The sequence below is a fragment of the Acanthochromis polyacanthus genome, chromosome 20 (assembly GCF_021347895.1).
Source record: "Acanthochromis polyacanthus isolate Apoly-LR-REF ecotype Palm Island chromosome 20, KAUST_Apoly_ChrSc, whole genome shotgun sequence".
NCBI lineage: Eukaryota > Metazoa > Chordata > Actinopteri > Pomacentridae > Acanthochromis > Acanthochromis polyacanthus.
In genome coordinates this window covers 22,912,673-22,934,314 of record NC_067132.1, presented here as the reverse complement: position 1 = coordinate 22,934,314, position 21,642 = coordinate 22,912,673, and the positions used below count along the sequence as shown (strand labels likewise).

General features: G+C 41.4%; 1 protein-coding gene and 1 long non-coding RNA gene across 2 annotated transcripts in view; both read right to left on the bottom strand.

Moving 5' to 3' along the window:
- Positions 1–13,990, bottom strand: part of LOC110952634 (uncharacterized) — a 39,990-nt gene extending 26,000 nt beyond the window's left edge. Inside the window, exon 1 of the long non-coding RNA XR_002595815.2 lies at positions 13,868–13,990. This is a non-coding gene — a long non-coding RNA (uncharacterized LOC110952634). The remainder of the gene's footprint in view (positions 1–13,867) is intronic.
- A 1,330-nt stretch (positions 13,991–15,320) lies between these two features.
- myca (MYC proto-oncogene, bHLH transcription factor a) lies at positions 15,321–17,846 on the bottom strand. The gene is made up of 3 exons (XM_022196269.2): positions 17,617–17,846; positions 16,653–17,347; positions 15,321–16,337 (listed from the first exon to the last, which is right to left on the bottom strand). Exons 2-3 carry the CDS (start codon positions 17,308–17,310, stop codon positions 15,715–15,717), a joined length of 1,281 nt encoding a protein of 426 aa, XP_022051961.1. The 5' UTR covers positions 17,311–17,347; positions 17,617–17,846; the 3' UTR covers positions 15,321–15,714.
- Between the last annotated feature and the right edge of the window lie 3,796 nt (positions 17,847–21,642).

Here is a 21,642-nt window from a genome sequence, read left to right as displayed (position 1 = left end):
ATTGTACGGATCCTGTACCATGTGGACATGCTAACAAGGTAAAAGTTACATTTTCACTGAAGGGGATTTTTAAAAGCTCTGATGTTTTCTAACAACCCTTCAGAATATTGATAAAAATTAAAGACAAGGTGGTAGTATTCTTAGCTGTGGCTGTAGTTAATGTCTTTGATGTCAACAGAAAATAAACACATTCAATTTAATCATTCTGCTGTTTTAATAAGTTGACTAGGAACAACCGGCGAAAGTGCGTCAGTCTCATCCACGCTCGCTGCTATTCTTGTGCCAATTACGTCTCCGTTTTTCTGGCCGTGGCTCAGGAAGATGTTCTTAATCCCGTCGACAAAGCTCTGATTTACTCTGACAATGAGCACCAAAAGCAGATCCATTTAAACTGCTGAAAGAAACCGAGCATGTGGGCAGTTTTTTAAGAAGTCTGGAACAAGGCTAGGAATGATAACACCCATAGGGAAATCTATTAGAGGACCTCCGGGGGTTGGTTATACCACCGAGATACGGCATCAGACACACTTATGAAGGTCATTAATGAGATAAACAGTCATTTAACTGAAAAACTGAGTTTAAAATCACAAACTAACGCAGTCAGCGAACTCATCTTCCTTTATAACCTTATTTTTATAGCCGTCATTGTTCTCTCGCAGCCGTACCACTCCCTATTACCCACCAGGTGCCAGATATCTTGCAGGTATTGTGTCTTTGGGATGGCATAATGCCTTTTTCTGACTCGGGAGCGGTTAAAGTGACGTAAATTGAGGTGTGAAGAGACTTAGCTACAAAATAGTTCAAAAAAGTTGACATTTGAGAGAAATAAGTGTAGTTTTCCTCCTGTTTTCTACACTGAAATTCATCTCGGTGCCCGCTGAGCGATTTAGAAACTTGAAAGCCACGCATTCGACGTGTGAAAAAGGAGCTTATACGGCAATACACATGTCAGATTACTCATCACATTTGGCATCACCGCAACGCATGTGGGCTTCACCTTTCGCTGCTGTGGGCAAACAAAAGGTGTCTATCCGTCTCTCGCTCCTCCTCTGCTCTGTCAGCTCGACAATGGAATTTTGAAGTCGGCTTATTAAATGCGTGGGCATGTTTCCTTTCAAACGCGAGTGCTAGTGGCAGGACACATAAACACAGTATGTAGGTCAGTCAAACAGTTTGTGTCTGTTCTCTGCCTCCACGCCTGAGGTAAACTGACAGCAGAATCAAACACATTGTTTGCCGAGTGTGACTCATCTCACCCCGGAGAACCTGGGAAGTGGAACAAGGTTCGTCTCCTCCTCCTTCGTGTTCCCCTCCACGCTACTGTTCGCTGCGTCTACCGACTTTGTACCTGTGCGACTGTTGACAGCCGCTGAGGATCACGTTTCCTCTCTCCTGTGACAGCAGGTTAACACGGACCTCCTGGGTGTTTTTACAGTTCAGTGGTATAAACTGTGTCGAGCTACTTGCAGCGAGCGAATTACACACTAAACTCACGGCGTTTCAAGTTTGATATTAAGCTGCAGCCGTCATGGGTTTGTCTGCTGAAGTTTCAGTCCAGCGCTGGAACAATCAGACACAGAATATGGGACATCATCCAGGGTGGAAAAAATACTTTAAAGTGACTGTGAAAGGGAGGTGCAGGGATTCATGGTAAAGTTCAGTGGGTTAAAGATGAAGTAGCTCCTCACTGGATTGGTTGTTTACATCCCACATGACCCAAGACCCACTGATACTAATTTCAGTTAAATTTAGTTTTAACCTACTGAACTCTAAGCAGTTTCTAAATGGGTTTACTCACTGTGGACTAATTTTTCTCTGAAATTTAAAGTCCTGCACCTCTGTGGAAACAGCAGAATCAGGACTAGAAGTTGAGAGAACTCAGAAACGTGTGACACCGCTATAATGCCATAAATCACAGAAAGGAAAGGTGAATTTCTTTGATTATTTGTGTTACAGAAATGGTAAAGAAACATGGTAACATTTTTTCAAAGTGCCTACATGTGTAACCAGTACTGGGGGTAAAGAAATGGTGTGTGTACATGCTAAAAAATATTTTACTGCTTATATCTTTTGTTTTCAGTTTTGTCTCCTCTCTGCCCTATGAAAACACAGCCTGCAGTTCACCCTAGTTAAGCTAGAAAGTCAGTGAATTTTTGTGACACGACTTTTGTTCACGGTTGAGGTACTGATGGCTTCACAGCCGACACGCTGTGTCGAGAATCGCAGATTTCTTTTGGTTTTTACGCAACCTGCTCACCGCAAAAAGGTTATTTTTTGACATTTTCTAGATTTCAACAAAAATAGCAAATGAAATGCCATTATTTTAGGCGTCTGGTCAGTGTTCCCATTGGATGCATGTCAGAAATTATAGTTAGTTGAACGATTGGAAGAAAGTTTGAGAATTTACCAATTCTCAAGGTTGTTGCTAGAGGTACGGACCCGTACCCGTAGCCTGTGGCCCACGGATACGGCACTTTCCATTTGCCAATCAGATACGCGAGATCTGGTCACGTGAGTCCCGGTAGACGCTAGCGGTACGGACCCGTAGCATTAGTACTAGAGGTACGGACCCTAAATCTAACCCTAACCTTAACCTTTGCTTACCTTTCAACAGTTTGCAATGGTTAGCAGCTTCTTGACTCGCGAGACTCGCATACGGGTCCATATCTGTCGGCAAATTGAAAGTCCGTATCTGTAGACACTGATAAATGGTGTCATTTCGGCAATATTTCAAAAAGTTGACATGCTTTTCAAACTTGTTAATGAGTTTTGGGGTTGAACACACAAAAATCAAAGCAGTGCAGCAAAAAGATGCATCTCTTTAGAAAAACAAGAGAAAATCTAAAGTTTTTAGAGATCTGCACATGATGAGGACCAATTACAGGGCGGTAACTAATTCTTTGACAGTCAAGAAAGGTCGATGTGGTGATAATAAAATGCCATAATTTGCTCCTCTAGGCCAAAAAGACCAGAAAAAATGATAAAACCCAACAGTAAATACACAAAACAGTGCAACGTTTTTCTCCCCAAAATGTCAATAGCTTTTACAGCACAATAATCATGATCTTAACAAAATTAAAAAGCTTCATGAAAATACTAATTCAGTTTAAAAGACCACAGGAACACAGCGTTCTGGTCGGACATTTTCAGAAGGTCAGATGACAGAAGTTTCATTCTTGATGTAGCAACTCATCAGCGTGACTGATTAGAACACAGAGGCAGTAATTTCTATGGGGGAAGATGTTAATGTGGGTGAACACTGATTGGAGAGTCCTTGGACTTTCTGCCGAGGAGAATTCCTTTTTAACATGTGCGGCAGGTCCTCGTTTCAAAGCATTTGGACCTTTAAACTCAACACAAGAAGAATGCACAACTTTAAACGTTTAATGCCAAAAACAGCAACTTAAGCCAGTGTCGATGTCACATTACTGTTCTTTTTTGGTATGCAGGTCACAGCGCTGCCATCAGGGTCATCAATCAAAACTGTGCCGCCAAGATGTTCATGTTAACGAACCAATTAACGCAAAATTTAAAATAGTTTGCCCTTTGGTAGCCGAGCGAGGAGCTGTGGTAGAGAACTACCCATTACTTGTGTGCTTTTTAAATCAATTTTGGGTGTAATATATTAGAAAATAATGAAAAAAAGGCAGAAGCACAAGCTGTATCTTTAAATTGCTTGTTTTGTTTGACTCAAAGCCAAAAACCCACAGCTTTTCTGTTAACACTGACACAAAACAAAGGAAAGCGGCATCATTTTACAGCAAAAAAAGGCAGAAAGAGTAAATATCTAGCATTAAATTGAATTAAATGGATGGCATTTTATCATTAAACATCTCCGCTATGTTTTGCTGTTAAATAAGATGAAGATCAACCAGCTTCCTAGCTTTGAATGCATATTCCAAATCTGTCATGTGACTTAAAGCTGCTGTCCGGAGTTTGAATCGCAGCGTCTCCCAAAACGCTGTTGGTCCCACCCTCCCTCTGATTTCGCCCCTTTATTTGTGCACGTGCGCAGTACATGAGAGAAGTGCCCGGAGTGCTGCAGCATCTCGCCTGTTTTGCTGTTTTCCCCTCTTCTACATTTAGTACATTTAGTAAATAATAAAGGAATTATGTTAGAATGCTGTATTGAGTCTAACTTGTCCTAATACCAAAATAACATGAATCTGCTAGGACGAACGGGTAAAGTTTCAATATGTGATTACACTCCTGTATCCCTCTCGATGATGTTGTTTATCAAACTTAGTGCATTTACGCGTGTATATGTGTTACATTGTTTATTTATTTCTATCTAGAGTTCAGAATTGCATGACTCCTCTGACGAAGAGTATGTCCCAGACGCCCCAACATCTTCCTCCAGAGGTCGGGCATCTAAACGAAGCCGTCAGGCGGGCTATGGAGGCCGTGGTGGGGGAGCGACGCGAGCACCCCGAGCCAAAAAACGTCCTGCAGTCTCTTGGCCTGACAAGCCGTGGGATTGGTAACTTTTCTGGAAGTTGCTGATCCCTGATGCTCTCTCCTCCACAAGCAAAACAAATGTGCGCGCGGTTGCCCACCTCTGCATGGGCTTGCTTGCTGTGCGCGTAACCGTTGATTGACAGCATGACAAAGCTGAAGCTCGAACTTGATTGGTCGGCAGCGACCGGCGCTTTTTGGAATAACATGGGGGTCTATGAGAGGAAGGCGGAGCTCAGGAATAAATTTTCATATCGCGTCATACTAACATTATATTATAGTATCGAACTAGACTAACACATTTAAGCTTTGTTAAACAATGATACATAAATTGAAAACAAACGGAAACTCCGGACAGCAGCTTTAAATTAGAAATGGTCATCATGAGACTACAGTTCATATAGCTAAAACCAGTATAGCACAACATTCCTCTTCTGCACAAGACATGCCCTAAAGTCCTGCCCTCCAATGGGCCTCCAACTTTTGTAGGATATTTTGGTCTAATCCAGCTACTTTAGCAAGAATTGTGCTTTACAATATAATGCAACCAATAGTGAGTCTACTACAGTACGCATCCATGTCTTCTGCTTGGAAATTAAAAAAAAAAAAAATGTTGACCAGCTGCTTGAAAAGTCATGATCTGACAAAAGAAGAGTTGTGGAGCTTGGCATCTGTAGAACTTATACATCTTGTTTTTTCCAAACGTATTGTCTTTATCAAAGTGTAGATTTTATAAGCGTAACCCATGACATCACTCACCAGAGGGAGCGATACTGTTACATAACAGCCAGACATTACTGTGAGCGCCCCACAACACTTCTCCAACTGGTCTCTCTCTGAGGATGCATAAGCCAGCTTACTTATTTAAATCTCAGAAGTTTACTGTGCAGTCACATACTGACCTCAAATCTGCCAGAAAGTCACCACTAAAATCCCACCCCTGAGGTAAATTCAAGTTAAACTAAAATAAAGAGGAGTTTTTGCTGGCAAACCAGGATCTGGGGGTTTGTTTTATTTGGAATTGTGCACATATTTGGCAAAAGTGCAGCAACCAAAAGAAAGAAAACCTCAGATGTTGGGTGCTGAAGTAACAGGACTACTGCAGTGAGTTATCCGTCTGGTCAGTTGCATCAACATGACTGTAACTGTGAAGAAGAGGCAGAGAAAAATGAAACCTCCTTGTTTCTACAATGTGGGATGAGCTCAACACTGACTGTACAGAAGCTGCAAGAGGTTCTGTCTGCCTGTTTTTATTTGCATTTTGAATTGTCAAAAGTATTTGTGTATCTACACATGAAATAAAAGGAAGGATGAAGACAACGATATGAATAAATTCCATATTTCTGCAATGCTTTCCATTAAGGTTTCACCGGTGTTTTAAATTTGCAATTTCATTACCCTCAGTCAAATACTTCATTCATATCTCAAGCAGCAATTCATGGCGATAAGACCAACAACAGACAGCACACAATAAAACATTTAACAAATACAGAAATGCTGAGCATGACAAACTACATCTTTTGCACAGCATAAGCATAAGAGTCATTCCATGTCAATTCAACAAATGCTTGTTGCACCACTTTCTCAGATCCTCCCAAAATTTTTTTTGGGCTTTATTTGGGTAATTTTATGAACAAATGCAAAGTATTATGGTTATAAACATACAGTATAAGCAGTAATGATCTAATCTAATACCCATAGTCAGTCCAAACTTAATCCTCGCCTATGATTTTAGGGTTTTAAACTACTAAAAAAAGCAATTTATACTCCTTTTACATGGTCAGAATTTTTTCCCCTTCCAAAACTTTTACCCTTCTGGTGAGAAAAGTATAGAAATGAATGAAAATAAAAAAATACTGGACTGTGGAATTTCCCAAAATATCCTTATTATTTCATGGGCGACTTTATTTTGGGTTTTTCATGCCTCTATTTTAGGACTTATTCTTGTGAAAAGACATTGAAAGAATGAATTTTCTTCTTTACTAATGAAAGTTGCATAAGGTAAAAGTTTTAAAACATTAAAATAAAGCTTATTTATTGATTTATAGGCTGTTGAACTCAGGTGTAGACCCAAAATAGCCTAACTTTAGGCATTAAAAAGTGCATGTGGGATACATGGTATGCGGTTCAAATTTTTTTGGAGGAACTAGTATGTGTGAAGTATGTGTGAACTTACTTTCATATTTGTTTCTTGTGCCAAAGATGAGCAACTGCTGAATCAATTTACTATACATTTTGATCCTCGTTTTTGTTTTTAGGAACCATTTACATGACCAACTAAAGATGAAAGATGAATCTGAAGCATCAGCATCGTAGTATAAGTTACAAAGGGCATATCTGAAGTTAATTATTATATAGACATTGTTTTTTCTTTCATACAGTAACTGAATAAGAAGAAATGGCATCACTCCCAGACTGCATTCTCAGGACAGCCTCGGTATCGTATTTGACTTATCAGCTGAATTTGAAGATTTGCAAGTGAAATTCATGCACCCAAAAGGTCCCAGCAAGAAGTTCACATGGCCTAGAAAGGATGACGTAGTGTGGGTGCCTACAGCCCACATCCTCTGTCCAATCACTGCTCCTTCAACACGCCGTGGTGGACAGTACCACATATCTGGTGCAGATGATGGCCTGATTTCAGAGAAATTCAAGCAGTTCAAAGGACAGAAATAGTGGTGTGATAAGTTGGGGACAAATTACATGTTTTACATGGGACCTAAGGCAATATAACTCATTTTAACTGCAATATATTAGTTAGAATTCCTAAAAAAACGCCTATAAAACATAGTGCATTTCTTGGTTAAATTGGCCATGAAGGATTCAAGAAACAATGTTGATACTTCAGATATCAATTATTCGGATGTTTATTGTTATACAGACAAAGTTTCATGTTTCTACTCCATGTCCCACATTGGTTTCTGTGCCAATATATGTATGGTGTTTTTCAGTCTGTTTCATAAATAGGCATAGTTTTGAGGTCTAAGGAGACTAGCTAGCTCTTGGATATTTTTAGGTTAGAGAGAACTTTTAAGGTACTTTGAGATTTTTATAACATATGAACCTTGTTACTTATTAAAATTTGTGAAAAAAATGCCTAAATTCTTGAAAAATGCCATTTTCGCCAAATTTTTAAATTGCCCTGTACCACAGAGAAATGGGTATATTCATTCCAAATTTTTTTTCCTGCTCTATTGTTAAGGTGTTTGAACCCTTCAGATCACTTGTAAGTCTATATCATAATCAGTCAGTTCCCAGTATTATCTTCCTAAATCAAGCCTTTCTACCTAACATATCAATTTCCGAGTGGAAAAATAGGGATTTAAATATTTTATAACTTAGCAAATAGCAATCATATGATGTTAAAACTTTGCAAGTAATCTATTCTTATGTTGGGATAGTTAAAAAAAAGTTTGGAGATGATCAGAGGAGGTCATGCAACAAAATTTCCTCAGATTTGTTGAAATGAGATGGAATGACTCATAAGCAACTAACAGCTAAACGGATAAAAGAAGTAGATAGAAACTAACGTTTTGATTCACAGGATTTCTGAAAACTAAAATCTGTGCTACATTTAGAGAGAAACCAAAAGAGGTTTGAAATAACATGAACAAAAACTAACATTTAGTGGGGACCAACAGTATTGTTAGTAAACCACGTTTAGCTTGCTAGTTTCCACTTTGTGAGAGGAATGTAATTAGCCTAGCTTGCTATTTCTACTCTACAAGAGGAAACCTATTAGTTAAACTTGCTAGCTTCTACTTTACAAGAGGAAACCAATTATCCTACTTTGCCACCTTCAACGTTTTGAGAGGAAATAGTTGGTCTAGCTTTTCAGTTTCTAGTTTCTGAGAGGAAAATAGCTATCTTAGCGTCCTACAGTCTACTTTGCAAGAGGAAAATGGGTAGTTTAATGTGCTAGCCTTCACTTTGAAAGAGGAAGTCTGTTAACCTAGCTTGTGAGCTTTTACTTTTCAAGTGGAATATAAATGGTCTGCCTTTCTACCTGCCTGCCTTCCAACTTGGGGTTCAGTGTCTTGCCCAAGAACATTTTGGCATGCAGAGGGGCCAAGGATCGAAACCAACCTTGCGATTAGTGGAAAACCAGCTTCACCAATGTTAGCGGTGCATAACGAACATTACGAGTGCCAATAGAAAGTGTGTATTCTACCAACGCCTGCTCTCAAATGTCACTCAACCGCTGCCATGATAATAACCCACCAAAAAGGTTTTTTTTTAAAGTTCCAAAAAGCTACACTGATTTCTACAAATCAGAAATAGGACCAAACGCTGCCTCAACCGCTATGGAGACAGGAGTAAATGTGCACATTCGTGTGCTGCAGTGCTGCGTCCAGAAGAACACGTGTCACATTTCTCAGCAACGCATTCTTACAGAGACTCACATGGTAAAAGGTCTCACACTGTGCAGTCAGGAAGCTGGCAGCCAAACACAGGTCGTCACCGCCAATAAAAACACACTGACAGCACCAAAACAGAGAATGCAAATGAGGCAGCGGACTCCCAAAGAGGAAAGTGATGTCATTGGATAATAGCAGCGCTGCAAAGAAAAGACTGGCAGGCGATTAAAGTTTTCAGGAGTATCAGCTGCTTTAATCTATTCCAGCTTGCAAGTCTGAAAAACACAGATTACATAAGAGCAGACCTCCGTGTATTCCTGGGCCTCTGAGTATGTGTGCAGTCCTTGTGGTGGAGTTTGGCTCACTGTACGTTTGCCTGGAAATCACACACGTCTCTAAGATACTCCCTAATATACAAAACGTTTACTGCAAAAACAGCTCCAGCGAGGAGGACAAGGCCTCAGTGTATCAAACAAGCTGAGAGCTGATGTAACTGCGGATGAAAATAAAAATTCCTTTCCTTACTCGAGGAACAGAAAATATCTTTGGATCCGACTCCACTGTGACTCCGTCGGCATGACATTCGTATCACGCAGCAAACACGTGGACTTTATCCAGGGGTCCAACAATTGCAAACTCTCTCAAATGACTGTCAGCTGCTACGCTTCATGTTTCCGAACCTTGTGATTTTAGATTTGTCAGAAAATATGTGAAGATTTAGAGTCGATTATGCAATCTTCAGAACCGAATAATTTAGTTTGAGTATTGCATTAAGTAAAAACTTTCATGATGATGTTGCTTTTTCCACTGTTTTCTGATATGTAACAGACTAAATGCCAATTTTGATTAACCAATAAAGAAAACAATCTTCAGTTTGTTCCTCTCATTGGTTTGCATTGGTGTTAGTGAGTCACGGTGCATCAGTCTCCATTTGTTTCATAAGATTATTAACAACCAGCGATGTCTGAAAAACCCAGATGGCCATTTAACAACCTTTTCCATGGATAAAACCAGAGACGTTACAAGGGAAAGACAAACCACTTGAAGAATCCTGAACAGAGATCTATGGGAAAATTACGTAACACCAAAGACAGCGGTTTTGTATGACACATATCCCACCTCTCCACCCAAAAAACCAATCGTCTGCAACCAGGAAACATACAAGCCAAACATGTTGTCAGATGAGCCGCACCTCGATGGGAAAGTGGACAAAAGCAGCAGCAAAAAGCAGCAAAAATGTCCAGCAGCCCTCAGTTTGGACTAGAGACGCAACAGTTGACCGATTACTGTCAACTATAGCAATAATCTGCAATTTGAGTAATTTTTTTTAAAGACAAGCCAGGTAAACTAGCAAGACATGTGATTTTCACCCATTTTTTTTTGCTGTTTTATAGGTGGAACAACTAATCAGACCCGCATATCAGTTTGTATTCAGCCACTGATAGCTTTGATTATTGCCTATTATTACTCTCTGTTCCTGGTTTTGACTCCATTTAACTATTTTATCTTGTTATAGTGCTTGCTTATTATCTTATTTGTAACTAGTTGTCGATATCTAATTTGACATTTATTTTATTGCAAAGCATTTGTAACTTTTGAAAGTTGCTATTCAAATAAAGTCATTATTCTCATGTAAATCAGCTTCATAATTGTTTGTACACAAACCAGTTGAGCTGACTGGTCATTCTCAAACTGCAATAAATAGGAAATGTTTACAAGATATTAAGACTGTCGGTGCGGATTTTAAAAATCCTCACACCTCAATTAAAAGAAGCTTTTGTGTTGTTAAGCCTTCAAGACCTAAATCGTTTCAACGCTAACATACAACAGACTAGACTCATTTATAATCCGTAACCTGAAGGTATTCAGTGTCTGACTAATGAACATCAACCACACAATGCGTTTTGTTCATGGAATGAAACTACAAAATCTGACAAATAAATTAAAATCCCTCCAATTTAACTAAAGAAGTTAGTAGAAGCCCTATCTACATAAATCAGGATTTAAATTGAGTGAAAGAACTGCAACTTCCTTGATCTCAGGAGATTACTTTTGCCTACATTTGCATGACATAAGAGTAAGTTGGGATCAATCCATCCATCTATTTTCTTCCTTTCATCCAGAGTCGGGTTGTGGTGGCTACAAACTAAGCAGGACATTCTTGTTCCCCAGCAACACTTTCCAGTTCCTCCTGGTGAGTCCTGAGGTGTTCCCAGGTCAGATGAGATTTGCAATCCAACAAATTATAGGTCTACGTTGAGGTCTCCCCTCAGTTGGACGAAGCAGGAAAACCTTCCAAGGAATCCTAGAATCATCCACACCAGATTTCTGAACCACCTCAGTTGACTCCTTTTGAATGAAAGAGCAGAAATCCTACTATGAGATCCCAAGACACTTCCAGGCCAGATGAGATTTGTAATTCAGCGAGTTCTGGGTCTAATCCTTGGTCTAGTCAATATCCAGAGAATCTTCAAAAGAAGAAGTCCCAGAAGCATCCATCTCAGATTCCCAAACTCCCTCGACTGCCTCATTTTGACATGAAGGAACAGGAATGAGCTCTGAGCTCCTCACCCTGTCTCTTTATCAAAAGGTCATTACCACAGGCAATGGTTGAAACACAGATAAATCGAGAGCTTCACCTTGATGGTCCGGTACAACACATTACTGCTGACCCTGCACCAATCCGCCTGCCCTAGCTCATGCTCTATTTTCCCATTACTCATGGAGAAGATGTTGAGATACTTAAACTTGGTGCAGCAGATCATCCCCAAAACAGAGGGACAACTGTATGGCCTCACACCTGGAGATCCCAAGCCAATCCCTACCACTTAACATATGGCTGCAAGTTGGGATCAATTTTGGCAGAAATCTATCCAGCCTGGTGAACCAACCTGTACTGGCCTGGATCATCTCAAAAAAGTTTGTTGATTCAAATATTCTACAAATAAAACTGAAATTTTCCAGGCTTACTGTGTCCATAATGTGAATCATTGTCTAATGGCTCTAGTAGGATTAGACAGGAATTGGTCACATCAGGCCCTCTGGATCGAGCTGGAAATGAAGCTGGTTTTGTAGCTCTACTGCAACTGTGTGTTGTAGGAGTATGACCATCTTGCAGAAGAAAAACACTTTAAACCTATTTTGGGGCAAATCACCAAAGTTTTTTAGCAGTTTTTATCGCAATTGACAAGACGACGTGCAGTTTTTATGTCCCCAAGACCACTGAAATTACAGATACAGCTGTTTTCTATTCATTTAGATAAGAGTCTGAGTGTCTGATGTCCAAGGGTGTTTCCAGCATGGCTGCTGAGTTGCAAGACTTGCCTATAAGGACTGTGATGAAAACTATCGAAGAATAACCAAGATTACAATATAAAAGTTTCTGAAGTTGCAAAAATCTAGACATGCAACTTGGCGCACAAGTTAATTTTCTTTTTTCACTTTGTAGATGATTCATTTTTTCATCTAAACGATTAAAGAGTGTTTAAGGATTCCTTAAACACCTCAACAACAGATATAACTGCTGTAAAATGACCTGGTGAGGTTTCCAAATATCCAAAATGTTATCTTTAGGACTAATTGGATACTTATAGCTTTGGAGCTCTGATCTAGTGCTTCTACATGAGAGGCACTGACTGGAAAAGGGAAAAAAGGTACATTCTATTTGAGTTATTATTAAGTGTGTTGAGAAAATTCTGAAACAGATGATCAATGAAAAACTGCTTTATTGCTACAGAACATTTTGTATTCATCCTTGATGATAACCAGTTTCAACCAGACTCCTGCACACTGTACAGCTTGGAAAAATTAAGTGTCTTTGCGTCATTTCAGTCGTAGCCTTTCATCTGGCAACTGTTTTGGTACAAAGGAAAGCTATGTTAAATATCAAGTGGCTCTAACTTCCAAATGCCACTGGGGGAGAATCAATATGACCAGGTCCTTAAATCAATTTATGATGGTTTTTGAAGGTACAACTGAAACAAAAAAAAATGTTTTTTGCAAATCAGACAACTTTTAGAAGAGCTCCTCCACCTCCTGGCTCATAAATGTGTGTACGAAGAGCTCCTTTGTCTTTATGACAACTCCACCCAGTGAACATGATTTTTGTGATTTGCAGGTCAGCTCGCATCAGGGTGAAATAAAACGGGGCTAAACCTCAGTGCGCGTGCAGCAGAAATGCAACCACCGACATGCGGTTCAAGTGACACCTATTTGGAAGCAAGAGATGGAGAAACAAAAAACAAACTTAGCCCAGTTCTATCCTCACCGTGTCTGTGTCAGCAAACACCTGTAAACTGCAATGCTGGGCACCGATCACACCTCAAACACCTCCTCCACACACACAGATTTGGTGTTTTACTGTACATGCAGCGTCAGGTCAGCACACTTTCCCTGCTGCCTATCTGTCGCCCTGCCCCCCCACAACGTCCACACAATGAACCCACACTAATCCCATCTTTTGTGGTCCTCCCATGTCTCAGTGTGGCTGCACCTCATGCCTCTGCTCCACCATCTTAAACTGCAATCATCCACAAACAAGGATTAATCAGAACTAAAATTCTGCACAATAAAAACAACCTCCATGCACCAAACAGCCTTGAAACTCAGCAGCATGAGCTGAAGCCTTTTGTTGTCTTCTACCCTGATCATATTAGCTGCACTGTCACAGCAGACATAAAGCAAAGCATGGAGCAGGAGCAGCAGCAGCAGCAGCAGCTTCAGCACACAACATAAAGAAGGCATCTGATCACCTGCAGCAACAATAGACTGGGAGAACACGTGCTTTTAAACACCTCCAGCTCCAAACTCTGCAGCATTAAAAGCAGGAGTTGGACGCACAACAGCGAAGCCACACAGAAAATAACAACAATAGTTTCCCAGGCACATTTAAACCGATGCAAACTGCTCATTAGTATCCACAGCTACGATTAAATGGAAGTTTTCATGAGGCACACAGGAGACAGAGAGGTTGACTTTGCTTGTTTTAGCCTTGTGCAGGTAAATAAAGGTTTAGTTTCGCAAAATGACAAATGCAGCACACAAAGAGGTCTTACCGGGCTGCTTCTGCCGCCGCTTTGCGCTGTTTATATTCCCTTTTTTCTCGTGATCGTCTCTCAGACACAAATCTCGACCTCACTTCCATGTGCTCGCGACCAGGACCACGCGCTCAGGGGAGCGCTCGGGATACGGCGCGTGACGTCACGGCCAGACTGGAAAACTCGATAAGGAATCAATCATAACCCAGATCTATCAGTTATATCCCCATGTGAGACAGACCGCATATTATAGAGATTTAACTCTGTTTTACTCCACTGGGAAGTGTGTTTACTATTATTTATTATTTCTCATCATTATTTAGAATTTTATTTACAATTTAAACCTTTTCTATTCCAATATATCATAGAAAATTGTGGTCTCTGCTGAAAAATACACATTTAGACTGTGATAAAAGCAATTTTGCAGAAGCTGTTTTTGTGCACAACATGAAATCTATAAAAAAAAACAACTTCACCTGCCATTTTTTAAACATTCATTTCCTAGTTTCCAACCTTTCACTGCACAATTCTGCTAAAAATCATGCTCAATCAACTTCATTTGCCATTTTTCTTGACACATGCAACTATTTTCATTCGAGTTTCCAACCTTTTGGTGCAAACTCTACTACAAAAAAGCCATAATCATGCTCAACCAACTTCACTTCACTCACCATTTTTCTTCGAACATGCAACTATTTTTATTCTAGTTTACAATCTTTCACTGCACAATTCTACCAAAAAAGGCCAAAATCATGTTCAACCAACTTCACTCGCCATTTTTCAAGCCTGCAACTATTTTTATTCTAGTTTCCAACCTTTTAGTGCAGTCTTCTAAAAAAAAAAACCTGCCAAAATCATGACCAGCCAACTTCACTCACTGTTTTTCTTCACATTTGCAACTATTTCTATTATAGTTTCCAACCTTTCACTGCACAGTTCTACCAAAAAGAGCCAAAATCATGACCAGCCAACTTCACTCACCATTTTTCTTTAAGCATGCACCTAATTTTCCTCTTTTCACTGCACAAGGCTCCCAAAACAGTGAAAATTGTGACATAAATTGGATTTAAAGTTGTAAAATTGAGTCTATAGAGCATCTCAGGTGGCACATTTCCCCTTTTATGGCCATGAAACAAGTGGATTTTCTTCATTTTAGTGGCATTTGTGAGAAAATCTCTCTTGAGGTTAAAATGCACTAGTGTGAGGTTTAATGCTTTTTAATGTGTTAATTAGCTTACCTTTTCCATCATGAGTTCATATGCTATAAGCTGCATGCTCAAGTATATTTAAACCCTCGCTGTTAACTTTCAGTGCCTCATTACACCTGAAGATGGCTTTTTGTCTCAGTCGGTTATCCCAGCACTGCATCATTCATGTGGCTGCACCCACTCTGCGTCATGTACCCCACCCAACCCCATGTGAATGTGTTCATACTGTGATGAGTGTTTCCACTGCAAGAACAACGGACAACTTCAAGAACATTCTTTTTTTATATTTCAAAAAGAATCTACGAACATAATGGAAAAAAACAAACACTGGGTCTGAACATCCAGACAATTGAGATCCAAAAATACATTTTCTTAGGAAATATTAATTATATACAAAACGTAAAAATTTATATTTTAATGCGGGCCCACAACAGGATAGCCCCATTTTTAACATTTTATTAATAAAAATAAACTTTTAAATATTTAATCCAACCATAAGTTCAGTTGAGGCAGTTTCAACATTGAAATCAAGCAAGATTCCAAACAACTTATTCCATTTTTTGCATTTACATGCAACAACAACTGTACACCCTAAAGTCTTGAACTTGCATAAAAAACAAAACAAGGCAAAAAAAAACAAAGTCTATGATTCAAACTTTAAGCGCGAGAGCTCTGCAGCTGTGCGAGTCTCTGCTTTAAAAGTTCACTTTTCCTCCTCAGCTGTTCTTTGAGTGAGAGGAGTCTCTGTTCGTCCGTCTGCATGCTGTAAATGCACTCTGTGGCCTTCTTCAGGATCACCACTTTGGCCGCCTTCTCGTTGTTGGCCACCTCTGGGATCTCGTCTCTCAGAGCAAAGAAGCTCAGCTTGAGCTCGTTCCTCCTCTGGCGCTCCAGAACATTGTGAGTCCTTCTCTTGTCATAGTCCTCCGTGTCAGACGTCCGGGGGCTTGAACACTTGCGGTTGCTGCTGATCTGTTTGAGGACCCTGCTGTGGCTGCCACCTCCTCCTCCTGCTGCTGCGGCTGATGATCCACCGCAGCTCTCCAGCTTCAGCCTCTTGACAGCCGGCTGCTCGTGCCTCATGGATGGATGGGCGGCGTAGTTGTGCTGGTGGGTGGAGACGTGGCATCTTTTCAGCACCAGTGGGCTGGGATGCCGGTTCTCCGGCGGGCTGGGGTCGCTCCGCTTCACCGCCTGCCTCTTCTCCACCGTCACCACGTCGATCTCCTCCTCGTCCTCCTCCTCCTGGTCCTCCTCGTCATCGTCTCCGTCCTCGTCTTCTGCAAGTAAAACAAGCAAAAACAACACGCATCAGTGACAGCTGGAAAGGGGGAGGAGGGGGCTACAGTTTGCAGTCCATCTCCTCCTGGTTGCTGAGCATGCAGCCCTTCCCTCTGGCTAGTCTCAGTCTGCAGCATGACATGGGTGGAAGTGGCAGCAAGTCTCTGCCTGCAAATCACATCCAGCACAGCCTCATTCTGCTCTGAGTGGTGGAGTGAAATGCTGCAGGATGGAGCTCTGTGGTGCACACTGAGTGGAGAGGGAGGGAGATTCCTCCTGGCTCAGATCATGAGGGGTGTGTCTGCATGTCTTACCTGAGTCACTACAACTGCTGCTGCTGCTGCCGCTGTTGGGCGGAGTGTCCAGCCCCAGGTCCTTACTGGGCGGCGACCCCGAACTCTGCTTGGGTGTCTCGGCGATGGGGTAAGGGAAAACCACAGACGGATCGATGCACTCCGACGCGGACGTGTTGAGGTCTTGCAGGTAGCTGCTGTTCAGTCTCCACGCAGCTCCGGCGGCACCGGCGGGCTCCGCGCCGTCACCGGCCGCCGGCTCCTTCCTGGCCGCGTTGAGGGAGGCGAGCCGCTCGGACACCACCTTCTCCAGCTTGGCGGCGGCAGAGAAGCTGCTCCACATGCAGTCCTGGATGATGATGGACTTGAGGAAGGTCTGCGAGTAGTCGGCGTCGCAGATGATGCTGTGGTTGACCACGTCGTCGCCCAGGAACTCGGTCACCATCTCCAGCTGATCGGCGGTGGAGGGGAAGAGGCTGGACAGGGACGGCCGGCGGCTCGGGGAGAGGGGAGGGGTCGGCAGCAGTTCAAATTTCTTCCAGATGTCTTCGCTCGGTGCCGGAGGCTGAAGCTGCTGCGGGTAGAAATCCTCCTCCTCATTATCGTAGTAGAAATACGGCTGCAGAGAGTCGTACTCGTAGTCGTAGTTTTTACTCGCCAAACTTGAATTCAGCGGCATGATGTCTGCGCTGGTTCTCTCCTTATGCTGAAGCTGACTGAAGGAAAAACAAGAGTTTAGTTTGTTTGAACAAAAAGAAAAAAAGAAAAAAGGTGCGGAGCTTCAAAGCTGAGCAGATGTAAGCAACATCGCAGGCTTCTCTCCAAACAGCCCGCTGCACGCCGTGCATGCATGCACCACTGCAGCTGCAGCAGGTGCTCAACTACTAGACGCCACCTTCCCTGTCAAACTAAGTCCGTTTTCTTTTTTTGAAAAAAACTAAACTGCAGCGGGAACCTGCACCAACCAGCTCCGATGCTTTCTTACCTGCTAGATTTTAAGCTGCGAAACGAGACGGGGCGCAAACGACCCGAGGTGCGCAAAAAAGGGGGCAGGAAAGTTATTCCAGTGCGGCAGTGACATTAAATCCTTTCCAGAGAGGCGTTGCAGAGGCTTTGAAGCGTGCATGCAGGACAGAGAGGCTGCAGCAGCGACCCGGTGAGGACGAAGCTCCGTCTGTCCTGAGCAGCGTGAGAATCACAGCTGAGCGCTCCGCCGGCCGCAATAAAAGCGACCGCATCACTCCGCCCCTCTGCGCCTCCTGTGTCCCTCCGCGATGTTTTCCCGCGAAACAGACGCCGGTATTGAGAATGTATATCACTCCAAATTTACCCCTCGCTTTTACCACCGGGGACACTTTCTACGTCGATCCATGCTCACATCCAGCGGCATTTTGGGCCACTTCCACGCGCAAATGCACAAATTTGCAGCGGACTACTTCGTGGGAGGGGTTATAGTAGAGTAGCGCTCCCATTGACTGCATGCAAAAAATACTAATGCGAGTAGTAGTGACACATAATTAGGTTATTTTACTACTACACCGCCCGAAATACACAAACAACACACAAAGCTGTCTCATGCAAGCCGCGCAGTGTCGCAGCGGATATCAACACAACCTAACACACACGTGCAACACAAAAGTGCACTTATTGCGATTTTTAAAAAAGGCATTGTTGCTTTTAAACCGCGCATGCCGCACAGTTTGCGCAGCGGTTTCACAACAGCGCTCACAGGTGCGGCAGCTCACCTCTGCAGCCAATGACAGCTCTAAACTGGCTGGAACAGGTGATGGCAACAAGGACACGCCACATATGTGCACTATGTAGGAGTAAGTTGACACACACGAGCAAAAAAATAAAATAATATAGTGGAAAAGTCCCGCTCACCGTGAAACGCGGCTCAGTTTTTGATGTTGGACGGATTGGCACCAATTAACTGCAGGAAGGAAGCAATTAAAGGGATCAGATGGGTGCCACAGTTGGATGGAGGTGTCCTCTTCCTGCTGGAGAGGGCAGTGGAGGGATTTGACGGGCTTATAGCGCCCTCTGCTGGGCACTGAGCTGCAGGGCTGGACGGCAGCCAGCTGGGTGGTGGGTCACAGCACAGAGGTGAACACAAAGTCCACCAATCACGCATGGACTGAGTTACTATGTACTGACAGTGGATCAGAGAGAAGAGGGCTGGTTGAGGGTGGAAGACTGTAAAAGTGACAATTCAGTGGGTTTTGTGGACCTCTATGGAAACACAACCATTGCCAGAATTAGAAAGAACTCAAAACTAGAATCAACACATGCAACATTATTTTTCGCCACTGAGGTCTTAGAAGTACCTAAAAAAGGTAGCTCTACATGCTGTCGATCAGCTAAATGACTACAAACTGGTCTTCACTCAGAAAATCAAGACGCCAACTGGAACTAAAACTGGTTCTTTGCCAGATGAACCATTTGTAGTCTCACAAAGAATCTTTTACCAAGACGTTTGTTAAAAGTCCTCGAAAGCTGCCTCCAAGAATCATTGAAAAACGGTTCCTTTTCATACAATACCTTCAAACTTCGGTTAAAAAAAAAATACAAACTGGGAATTAAAACTCTCAAAAATAAAATACTAGTTTGCTTGATTTATATTGAGGCTGAGACTCCTTTGTGGTTTGGTTTAATGCTGCTCCAAAGAACTTTAACAAAAGGATCCATCCATCCATCCATCCATCCATCCATCCATCCATCCATCCATCCATCCAACATTTCTGGGTCTCCTCCATTATAATTCATTTAGTTTCTTTAGGACTATTGTTCGAACATATTATAAGATGTGAATTTTGGAAAACTATGACGAGCATTTTTTCCGGTGTTTAGACCAAACGATTGATCGATGGGTGGCTCAGTGTTGAAGGCTTTGAGCTGCTAATTAGAAGTTCAGGGTCTTTAACCCTGTCTGCTCCGTACAAATTAGTGTGGCTGATCCCCAACAAGCTGGGATAAGCAAAAAGAGGATTCCCCCTTTTAGGATCTATAGAGTATATAAAATGATGCATCTACCTGCCAGCAAACCAAACAACTCCAACAACAATAAAAGTTTAGTACTTAAAAAAAACATGAAGTAGCTGAAGTATCATCCTCTAAATAAAGAAGTTCTTTGAAGAACCTGAAAATCTTCCAAGGAACTACATGAGAACTATTATTTCTGATAGTAGAAAGATGCTTCACCATGCTGAATGTATCCCAACAACTTGCTCCTCTGTTTACCGTTTCTGAGCCATGCTGCATTTGTTTTATTAATCAAATATGATATATTTTCCTCTTAATCTCTCTTGTCATTTTCTCTAGAAACACAACTAAAGTTCACATTAAAAGCCACTAAATATTTGTTGGTCACAAATGGCTTGTCAGAACACAGAATTTTTAGTTTTTAATGGAATCTGACATTAATGGAGACTTGTTTTTCAATTTTCAGACATACAGAATAAATTATTTTGAATGAAATATAATAATTTTAAGATTATTTTTTGGACATTTTTCCTGACAGAAAAGCATGTAGCACATAACGTGTACAGACCTTATTTATGAGGAGTCACAGTAATAAAACCAGAGCCAGCTGATGGAGGAGAGCGAATACAGGAGGAACAAGTTGAGACAATCATCTTGAGTTTCTTTTGTTATCAGAAAGTGATAAAGAAAATCCCCAAACTGAAAATGCAGCCTCTCCTACTTCCTCCCTCCTCATTGCTCCATCCTTTCTCTTGCTCCTCTCCTCTGGTCCCTGTGGGATGCAGGTTGGAGAATAACGATCACAACCGACAGATTTACGAGGTACAGTCGGAGTGTTTTCAAGCTCCGGATGTTTCTGTGTTTCTGAGGGGAACAGAGGGAAGCTTTTGGGCTCTGATAAGTGCAGACTAAAGGTGCTCAGGAGAGGTTTGATTGTATTTTTGTCTCCCCTCGGTTAAACTCTGATTGACACATTCTGTGCACAGTAACCTGCAGAGGGTCTGTCTGGGTGAGGAAAGAAGAGATTTCAATCAAAGACAACAAAAAACACAGCAAAACTCAACACAGCCTCTAGAGAGGTCAAAGGCTGCTGTTAGAGTGGATTTACTTCAGCCTGTTTTGCACAATATACCAATAATTTCTGCAATATTTCAGCAGTTGATTGCAAGTGATTCCTGTTGAAAAATCAATCACACAATGCACCAAAATTGCACACAATTCAGTGCAAGTGAGGTTAATTTATGCCATCACAACACATTTTATAATCCAACTGTGCTTATATGAGACAAAAAAATGTGAAAATAGCAAGAAATACAGCTAAAAAAAAGTAGCATTTAAGCCCAAACCAAAATAAACTGAGCAATAAAAAATAAAGAGAAAAGGACGAAAGTGAAAAACTAAACAAATTTGTTATTTTGATGTTTCTGTTACCACTGTATTCTACCATATGAAAGAAATAAAGCATATCACAGTCACTATGAGGAAGAAACTATTGATGCAGCTAACATTTTTGTCTTTGCTTTCACTGTTTTTTTCAGTTGACCTGTGTTTCATTTAGCTTAAAAAATGTCAGAGAAATGTGCCACCATTATCCAGAAGTGAGTGAAACTGAGAGAAATGCAGCAGAAGCTCATGTTTTAAAAAGCCGTAATTTCAAATTTGGACATTTTAGCTGAAAAAACGAAAATATTTCTCAAAAGTGATTGATTGTTGGTCAACTCATGACTTGAAAAAACACTCACAAAATGCACCAAAATTGTGCACAATTCAGTGCAAGACAGGTCGAATCATACAATGAGAGCACATTTCAGGTTGTAAGGTAGAACTGACAAGAGATACAGTTAAAAAGGTACATAAACACCACATTATTTTGAATATTTTTTCCGTTCGGCGCTCAGTCATTTGCTAAAAAATGTTAGAAAGGGATAAAAAAAAAATTATAATACTAAACCAATTTCCAGGAGCCAAAAGAGTTGAGTGAAATTGAGAGAAATGCAGCAAATTCTCACATTTGACAAGCTGTAATGTC

Coding starts and splice junctions, on each gene's coding strand:
- myca (XM_022196269.2), bottom strand. CDS start 17,310: ATGCCGCTGAATTCAAGTTTGGCGAGTAAAAACTACGACTACGAGTAC. Junction 16,338..16,652: donor CAGCAGTTGTAGTGACTCAG/GTAAGACATGCA, acceptor TTTTACTTGCAG/AAGACGAGGACGGAGACGAT.